The 9,844-nt window shown below is 37.6% G+C and overlaps 1 protein-coding gene across 1 annotated transcript; it reads right to left on the reverse strand.

Moving 5' to 3' along the window:
* Positions 1-4,674: 4,674 nt before the first annotated feature.
* On the reverse strand, positions 4,675-8,758 carry LOC115664504 (uncharacterized). The gene is made up of 7 exons (XM_056315935.1): positions 8,609-8,758; positions 8,394-8,513; positions 7,323-7,395; positions 6,769-6,863; positions 6,104-6,179; positions 5,228-5,280; positions 4,675-4,959 (listed from the first exon to the last, which is right to left on the reverse strand). Exons 2-7 carry the CDS (start codon positions 8,480-8,482, stop codon positions 4,854-4,856), a joined length of 492 nt encoding a protein of 163 aa, XP_056171910.1. The 5' UTR covers positions 8,483-8,513; positions 8,609-8,758; the 3' UTR covers positions 4,675-4,853.
* Positions 8,759-9,844: the final 1,086 nt, after the last annotated feature.

Consider the following 9,844-nt stretch of genomic DNA (forward strand, 5'->3'; position numbering starts at 1 on the left):
ATCTATATCTATATATTTTTATTATTACTAAAAATATGTTTCGTTCATTCGTTTTCGTAAGCGATCATTTTGCTTTTCAACGGAACCTTAAGGTAAATCTTTACGCTTGAATCTCTTATCGATCGGTCACATGCTCAAATATAAGTTATCTTCTATGTGTGGCTATGAGGGAGTTACAAAAAAATTCAATTAACTGCTTCTAACCGCACAAGACTACTACTTATAAATAATAACAACTATGAATGTGCGATATAGTTATTTATTGAGAAAATATATGCGCATTTTACCCTTCGTTAGTTTCCTTTAAATTTTTCTGTCAAATTGCTGAGTTGGATGACACGTAACAGTTAATAAGTTTATCGATTTGGGGTTTTATCCTCCGTTTATCACGGATGAACTAGTTAGTGATTTTTCGTGATATTAATATGGAAACTAACGGAGGGTAATATATTAGTTTTTGATTTTTAGTGGTCAAAAGAATAGTTTGGGGTAAATTTGTCACGAGTATATCGATTTGGAGTTTTTGATGATCAAAAAATTAAATTAAGGTAAATTTATATCAAGTGATTAGTTCTGAAATTTTTGTAGGATTACCCCTAAATTAATTAGGGATTCGCTCTCCCAAGCGAGTGAAGTCGGGGTCAAGTCAATTCGCTTTTCCGTCAACGCCCAAGGCAGCTTGGCTTTCTGGCGTGCGTGGCTATACTTGGAGTCCAAGCTTGTCCTACGCGTTTTCCAAAAATGCAAAGGCCCTTAACCCAATTCAAACGCCAACCTAGAATTGTTATTTGACATTTTCGAAATGCTGTTTTCAGGATTGATGAAATTTTTTTATGCAACTTTGGCCTCACTAAATCATCCTACTTCCACTTTTACCCTCAATTTCACTTTTCTTATGCATGCATGACCAACATCGCGCGTCGTTGCCGGTGAGCTAGATTCGATGCCAACGAGTCAAATTTGGCGTCGGCGGCCCTCGCTGGGGTTGCGCAATGTCAGGGTGACATCAGCAGAGGTTGCACAGCCTCGATGAGGGGCCGTTAGGGTCGCACGACCTCTGCATGGGGTGGCCGAGGTCTCACAACCTTAGGTGAGGACCACCTTTGGTCGCATGGCCTCGGCGTCGACATCACGCAAACCTTTGAAGCTTGAGGTTGCGCAACCTTGGTGGCCTCAATTGGAGTTGCGGCGGCTCGGTGCCTGATCTGAGTTACCTAATCCACGGCTCTCAAGTGAGCATCCGGTCTCTCTCCCCTCTTTTTTTTAAATTTTGTTTTGAAAATTACTTTTCCGATTGACTTTTCAAGATTCGATATTTGTTTGATTAGTAGAAATCTAATGAGTTTATGAAAATATTAATTTAATAAAATCTTTTACCGCGCGAATATAATAGCAAATTTCAGAGCAGTGTAAATTAATCAAATCGAGAGTTTCATACAACCTCATTTAATAGCATTTACTTGAGTAATCATCATCCTATATCTCTCTCGTAATGACTCGATTAAGTTTTCTTATTTGTGAAACTTAAAATAATAAAAGAAATGAGCAAAAAATCGCGACGTAGAGAGTGACAATCACCACTTCTACGGAATAGCAGCGAACCATGCAGATTTGGTATCAATTATGCAGCACATAACACAAACACAAGCATCACATCTTAATCACATAAGACTATCAATTTTCAACTATTATCAAACCTTTTATTCCTATTTTTAGCACTTAAGACTATCGATACTTAAAATTTTCAGCCCTTAATTTCCAGTTTTATCGAATAAGCTCACAGTCTCTATTTGTTGTTTTTTATGGGCCTTGAACTTATAATTTGTGCAATCAAATCCTTAAGCTCGTAAAAAATTTTAGTCTCTTAAGGCATGTTTGATGACCCAATTAAATGCTAAAAATTGAAAATTCAGCAACTAATAACGCTAAGCTTATTTGATAAGCTTAATTTGTTGACTTAGAAGACTCAATTACGTCAAAAATCCACGTAACACGATACGTAAAGGATTTTGTGTTTTTACCACATAAACTACTGACTAATATTAGGGGACAAAACACCTAACGTGGAAACTGACTAATCCCATGGTTACGTTGGGTTATAAACTATATACTAAGGCAAGGGTGATTACCAATTTGAGATGGCTTACTTAATTCGTTTAATAGAAAAATAAGTGAAAGTAATTAGAAGCTTAACACTTACAAATAAAGATCATTGTTCTATATTTTGGTAGGAAATTGATTATATTCAGCTACCAGTTTCGAATTGTCATCAAACAACTTTGTATCCTAAATTTCCAAGATTTAAGATTTTCAACACTAAAATTTTCAGCTCTGTCAGTTTCCTTAGACAAGCTATAGTCTATGACCCCAGCAAATTAAAGGTCTCGTGTCTATCAATAGTAGGCCTAATTCCTTAAAAAAACTCAAACTTTAAGTAAAGTTCCAAATCTGCTCCGAACTTTTTTTTACCTAAAAAAAAACCCCAAACTTTAATTCAAGTCCTAAATCTACCCCGAATTTTGTTTTATGTAAAAAGGATCACCATAATTCAATTTATTTTCAAAAATATACTCCCGTGATCCAGTCTCAACTTGACGTGGTACTTCCACATCGATAACAAATCTACATCAACAAAGTAATGGGCTTTTTTTTAGACAAAGAAAAGTTAAGAGCAAATTTGGACTGAACCTAAAAATTAGATTTTTTTTAAATTAAAATTTTTTTTTGGGGTGAATTTATTATCATCCCTAACTTTTATATCCTAGAATGGTTTTATTTTGGAGAATTTCAACAATTTTTATTTGGTTTGATTTGTTATCGAAGTGGAAATGCGATGACGGTATCTACCTATTGCCTCTTTACTCTGCTTATATGGATTTGTTATCGATGTGGAAGTGCCACGTCAAGTTAGGACTAGGTCACAGGGGTATATTTTTTACAATAAATTGAAATTTGCTAATTTTTTTACATAAAACAAAATTCAGGATAAATTTGGGACTTAACTTAAAGTTTGGGGTTTTTTCTGAAATAAAAAAAAGTTTGTGACATAATTGGGATTGGACCTAAAATTTGGGTTTTTTCTTAGACAAATAAAAATTTGGGGCAGATTTGAAACTTGACCTAAAATTTGGGATTTTTTAGAAAATTCACCCATCAATAGTAGCCAAAAACGTGACGTTAAAAAAGTCGGCACCGCAGTTGTGGACAATAATTTTGAGTGAATCAAGTTGCGTAAACAATACGTGAGAATACAATTAAGAAATTTTCGATTAGATTGTCTTTTCATTCTACAGTGACATTAATTATTTGAATATTGTGCTTTTGGTTGGCACCGATCGACATATTACATTCAATTACTTGGGATTGACCCGAGGGTAGTTGATTGTAATAAAAATTTGAACTGGATTTTACAAATTCAAAATTCGAGGATCACGTAAGGAAGGTAGGTTAAACTTCGCCGTCATGATCCGAACCGCAGGTGTACCACTCAAGGAAAGTCGAGCTACCATGACCGGCGCTAAAGAGAGCTGCCATGCTTGGAGCAGCTTAATGCTTAATTTAGGCTTTTTTGCATGCTACAAGCCTGCGTTGGGGCATCGTGACTTCTATATTGTTGGGCCTTTTCATGCTTCTACGTAAGTTGCTCTGAGCATTTTGGCTATGTACGTATGAAGGGGGAACCATCAGCCCACGAACCCAATTGTCGAAAATGTGGTTATTTGTCTATGGATGAATTGGGAGCGTGGCCAAACAGGCGTCGGGTGGGACCGGAGATTACTAGGTCTGGGGATCGATTCTCATGAGTACCGTACATACATGTATGTAAAAGAGAGAAGTGAGATAAAAAAGGAGGGGGGAGGGTGTTACGGGTAGGCGAAAGTTAATGCGGTAACATCATCGATCCATGTGTACCCCATTTTTATATTTAGTTACTGCTCTACCTCGTAAAGTTGTATTGTACAGATGGTGTATCGTAGAAATGGGGTAGAGCGAGAGAGAGAGACTAGTAGGGCATTACTAACTAATCTATTATGAACTGTCATAACAGTATTCACTTAGCCCAGTTTGCAAAATTTTGTAGAGGCAACTCTCTGGGATTTCATGATCAAACATGATAAGCTATAATCGACACGAATTTTCGTTTTCCTCTTTCAAGCAGTAGTAAGATCTGAGTAAGGAGGAGAAAAGAGAAAATCACGCATGACTCGTGCTAACTTTCTTTAAACTACATCCTTAACCTTTTTACTAAGAACAACTTGATATTTTTAACTGTCGCAAAAAAAAAGAACGTGCTATTTCAAATTAAAGAGGTCTCTTTGATTTCTTAATCAGGAAAGGAAAATTTCGAATTCCAGCTCAAGAACTCCTCTGAAAGAAGCTACACCTCTATGTCTCGTCGCGTTCTTTCTTAGTAAATTATTGACTAGATGAAATAAGCGAATGAAATTTTAGTTTTCTTTTTTGACCAATGATTTTGCTAACATTGTCTATCATGATACATTTCTTAAGTTTTCAGTTTGTGTTTTGCTATATGCTAGTCTACTATCTTAGTTACTAGATTATCGTCTACAAGGACAGCAATCTAGTAAAAACCAGTCATCGCCAGCAATTTGGTCATCAAATTTATCCCTTTTATAGCCCGTGGCGCGGTAGAAGTAGACTGACAAACAGACATGAAACCGATTGCGTTAGAATTTAGGATACCGAAAACCATAGCGCTCATAATTCGATTAACAGGAATAGAAATCATTGTTTCATCCCGGAACTCCCAAAGCTTCTAACACACACTAAACATCATTAAACTCATGCTATTAAGATAAATAAGAAGTCTCCATGGCCAGTGCCTTGAATCCTTAAGTTTGTCCACGAGCAAGCAGCGTTTGATCGGTAGCGACAGGATTCAAGCCCTCAGTCATCCCATCTTTCGGCCTGACATCACCAGAGCTGCGATGGTGCACCCTACATGAGCGCAACTACATGATCATTTACCTAAAACTAATAGCAATAAATTTCCTTCTGAAATTTTCTATCCATGTTTAACCATATAAAAGCATAAACCCGGTGTACTAACCCATGTACAATTCTTTCAATGTTATGGGGCTTAGGGGATCCAAATGTATGGTATTTTGTGTGAAGATGTCATAGGGAAACCAGCATGACAGCTCGATAGATAAGAAACATCAAACCGTATATCGATGCCACCAAAGCAATTAAAGTGTACACTAACCTTACAAGTTGAGCAGATTGAGAACTTGCGTGCTTCATCAACTCTTCCCTTACCTAATGAAAATTCACCAATAATGAGGATGCGCAACCACATACAACAAAGCTTCAAAGAACTTTCTTTTCTTTGGGGGAAGTGGGGAGGAATCCTTATATGACGTTTCCATACTTTTCTACAAAGCAGCTTGTTGAACACAACTTCTTGCCAAAATTCCTTGGGTCCATTGAAGAAAAATGAACGAACAATTACACAATCGCAACGGAGAGTTATCTCGCGCCTCTAGGTATTCTCTACAGACATAATTCAGTCGGTTTCAGGTATAGGTAACATTTTACGAAAAGGTCATTTGAGCTTATTTAGGCAGTATGGCATGTGTTACTTCGGTGCCATATAGCGCCCGAATCCCTTTTAATCATCGTAAACCACCCGCTTTGAGAGTGGATGAAAATTGAGGTTTCCCTTCTCTCTAGATGTTCATGGCTCAAATAGACATTTGAGGTCGAACGCCTAGCAGCACATTTAGGTAACCCGAAGTGATACAGTTCACTCTTTCAAACATGTCATTATCTATGTGCACAAGGTTTTCAAAATGGTTAAGATGATGCATGCACATCCTAGAGCATTTTCTAGGAGAAGATTCATTGTACATACAACCTCTTAAAAGATGCCATTCAGATACTAGAATCTGGTTCTCAACATTGCCATTAGTCCAAGCAAAAGATTCATGACAATAGCTTTCCGTATAATGCGGCATTTTCATTGGCAACTGACTAGTTGGTAATGCAACTCTAATCCCTTCATAGCCAATAGGTGAACGGGAACTACAAAAATATGTACGGATTCTACAAAGCAATAATTTACACGATTCAATCATCTTACCACTCTCCGACTAGTATCCTCTAGAGACGAGCAAATCACTGGCACAACTTCCTCTTTGAGAGTGTTACAGATGCAACTGCATGAAGAGAATTTGCACATCAATTGGAATCCAATGGAGTTGTTATGTTGCAAACACGAATGTGAATAATTATAGCTCTAACATCATCTTTTAACTTGTATTCAATGTTATAGACAGAAACATCTTCAGTCTCACGAAATGTATGATGTGGAACCTCCGAGATCTTGCACTTCAAGTGTGCATGACTGTAATCAAGTTTTAGACTGATTTGGAAGAATTCCCGCTAATTCATGTCGCTTGTATGCATTTCGGATGGAATTGATTTTTGTGACTTTGCGGCCGGTGAAAAGGATAATCAGAGGTCTAAATGAACATCTTAAAGAGTATAGAGAATTAAATAGGATGCAAATGAATGGAAAGGTGAGGTCACCAAACCCCATTTAGTCGGAAAAGCTCAAATACTGTTATGGTGGTAAGTGAATAGATTTCCGAATGTATTAGCTTTTCAACTCTGCCTTTTTCCTTCTAATATATGAACCGAAGAACCCAATCTACTCATAAATGTGTGCCCAGAAAAAATTTCACAGCACAGTAGCCACGATAAACAAAGACAATTACTGTTCCTCCAAATGAAAAGTATTAGTACCTCCGGACAAGATCAGCCAAGTGAGATTTTAAAAGCTTCTGTTCTTTCCTGACCTCTTTCAAGTCAGATTTTACCGGCTTCAGCTCTTCCCTGACCTGTTTTACATTGACAAGCAGTGAGAATGGGAACACTCTCAAGCATGATCTATCACACTAGGAAATCCACTTTACAGAAGTTGCATTCTCATCTGTAAATTTATTTCCCCTCCTCCCTCAAGAAATTTATCGGATGCAATATTTCATCAATTTCACAGTTGACTAAACAAAAGTTTGCTTCATTCGAATGTCTCCCTATCAACATTATTTTAGAAACATGAAGACGACATGACCAGCCTAAAAAATGTGCCATAAAATGTGGCATCGCTCCTATTTCGAAAAATGAACTGTTTGGTACTTGGGTAGTTCTAATGTCCTGCATCTGATAAAAAATAGACCAGCAAATGAAAATGCAATGGATCATTCGATCCCTCATCATTGAAATCAGCAAATGACACGTAAATGGCACTGACAAATAGTTTGCATGACGGAAACTAATGTAATATCGACTCATCTTACCACTCTCTGGATTTCCTCTTCGGTCAAGCAACTCTTGGGCACGTCATCACTTTCGAGTCCGCTCGACATCTCACTGCAGAACCATAATCAATCTTTTAGGAACCATGATTGCACGAAACACTAGCCAAATGGATGAAAATACATCACTCTTCACAGTATATATATATATATATATATATATATATATATATATATATATCATGTACTTTTATACGGTTCGAGAAGATGGATCTATATCTATGCATAACACAACAAACCGTGACCGTGACCTCTTCGGACAAAATTTTCCGACAAGAATAAGCAAGCCAGAAACATTCTGAAGAAGCGCCAACTGGAGTGCGAAGAGCCAACAAAGTTTGAATCGAAGAAAAACCTCGTTTTATTCAACCTCCTTCCAAAAGAAAGGAAAGAACTTGGAAATACCATCGGCGGACATCAAAATCCAAAACATATTTCATGCAGTTTTGTAAAGGCTTAAAGCTTTTGTTCAATGCGGAATTGGGTTCCTCAAGATATGGAATTCCAATTCATATATATTTCAAGTTAGAAGAGAAATCAAAATGTGAGTTTGGATTTCACGTGGATTAATGCTCTTTGAGTGTCAGAATTGGATTACCTAGCCATAGTTATTATTGAAGTTACATATTCCTACGGCCACAAAACTATCAAATCCCAACTCCGTCACCGTCGCCACCAGTCTCCCCAATTCCGTCACGGTTGCCGCCGTGGTGAGAAGTTTTCTTTTCTCGAGGGCCAAAATTTTTTGATATCCAAACAATTGAAAAGGAAAGAATGATATCACTTGGAATCCACGAAACTACTCGTAGCTGGTAGAGATCAATCAAGGCGGGCCAAACTATTCTCTAGTTCATGGAACCAAAGGAGGGTCCAAGACGAAACACAAGAAAGAGGTCATCCAATGTTAAACAGAGGTCAGCAATATCGTGATAAAAATAAAAAAGAGACCAAAGAAACATCAAAAACACCAAGAAAAAACCAAAGACGGGATGCGTACAAACCATGGAAATCCAAATTCCGGCAGCAAAAACAGAGGGAAAACGAAGAGATTACCCATCAAATGGATCCAACCGCTTCCTCTTAGAATGGCCTGTCTTGCGGGATGTTGGAGTACACGAGGGAGGTGGGAATTTCAGCACCATGCTTGTTTTGTCCCGTTCACTCGAGCAGCAACTTAATATATGAAAGAAGAAGAGTTTACGAAAGAAGAAGAAGTGCGATGGTTCAACTTAAGGGGTGCCTTGGCCAAAACTGAAGGGATTACATACAGTTTTTTGGTTCTTGAAGGGCTAAGCGCACCTGCAGTCCCCTAATTTGCACTACGCATAAGCAAATAAAAGGAGGAGAGGAGGCACGTCTGAAGAAGGAGCAGGCACATTACTTTCCTAGGAACTTCATGTCTGTTTGCGGGAAACGTATCCGGTTTCTATAATGTCTGAAGAAGGAGCAGGCACATAACTTTCCGAGAAACTTCATGTACGTTTGCGGAAAACGTTGCCAGTTTCTATAATTCGTTCCCTTTCTTGTCGCTGATTTTAGCAATTTGGCCCCTCAAGTGTGTGAAGCTGCACGTGCATTGTTTTTTGCTTTCTTTTTTCTGCCTTTTGCCTGATAAAAATAAGGATAAATACACTAAAAGTTCTAAACTTGTCATAAAATTGCAATTAAATCATCCTAAAACTTATATAAGTACAACTAAGTTCTTAAACTTATTAAATCTGTGCAATCAAGTTTCTCCGTTAAAACCGCCCCTTATCTTGGCCCTCTAGCCCTACCAACCATTTCCCACCCTCGTTAGACTGGATCATTACACAACCTCTCCAAAATGCCTCGAAAGTCATCTCGGGTGGTCACGGCGTTAAAGAAACCGTTCGAACTAGAAAATCCGGTCGGTTTGAAGCAAATATATTGAATAGTAGAGACCGGACCTCTATTAATATATTCTAACATCTCTTTTAACCAAATTAATGATTTACGAGTTATTACTTTTTAGGAGGGGAACCGTCAGCCCACCAGCACGATAGGCGAGAATGGTGGTTCTTTGTCTATGGATTAAGGGGTGGGGCGTTATGGGCACAACAAAATTACATGATTCGTCCCATGCCTCACTCTTAAGTCATCCACGAGCACGATCTTAATATTATATTGCCTTTTTCATTTAATATTACATGTTCATGAATATCTTCATTTTTTTTTGGCATTATCGATTAATTAAGTTGTTATTACTTACTTCCATTGTTACCAAAACTTGGGATTAAAAGTTGAACTCAAATGTGCTAGAAATCCGTTCGATATGTTTAAAACATTTTTGGTAATTCCCCAAAAAAAATCACACTTTAAGCTTCACAACCAAAAAGAAGGATCACGTCAGATGCAAAAGAGAGCTTTGGCTTTCACTTCAAATCAACCCAAGAGGCCATGCTTCGCTCCAATCAAGTAGGTTTACTCTTCCCATTCAAAGTTTCAATGCTTGTTTAATTGTTTGATGATCGTTTTAGTTTTAG

Source organism: Syzygium oleosum, unplaced genomic scaffold (assembly GCF_021117445.2).
Source record: "Syzygium oleosum isolate NSW1041296 unplaced genomic scaffold, Sole_v2.1 Sole_v2.11, whole genome shotgun sequence".
Lineage (NCBI taxonomy): Eukaryota > Viridiplantae > Streptophyta > Magnoliopsida > Myrtales > Myrtaceae > Syzygium > Syzygium oleosum.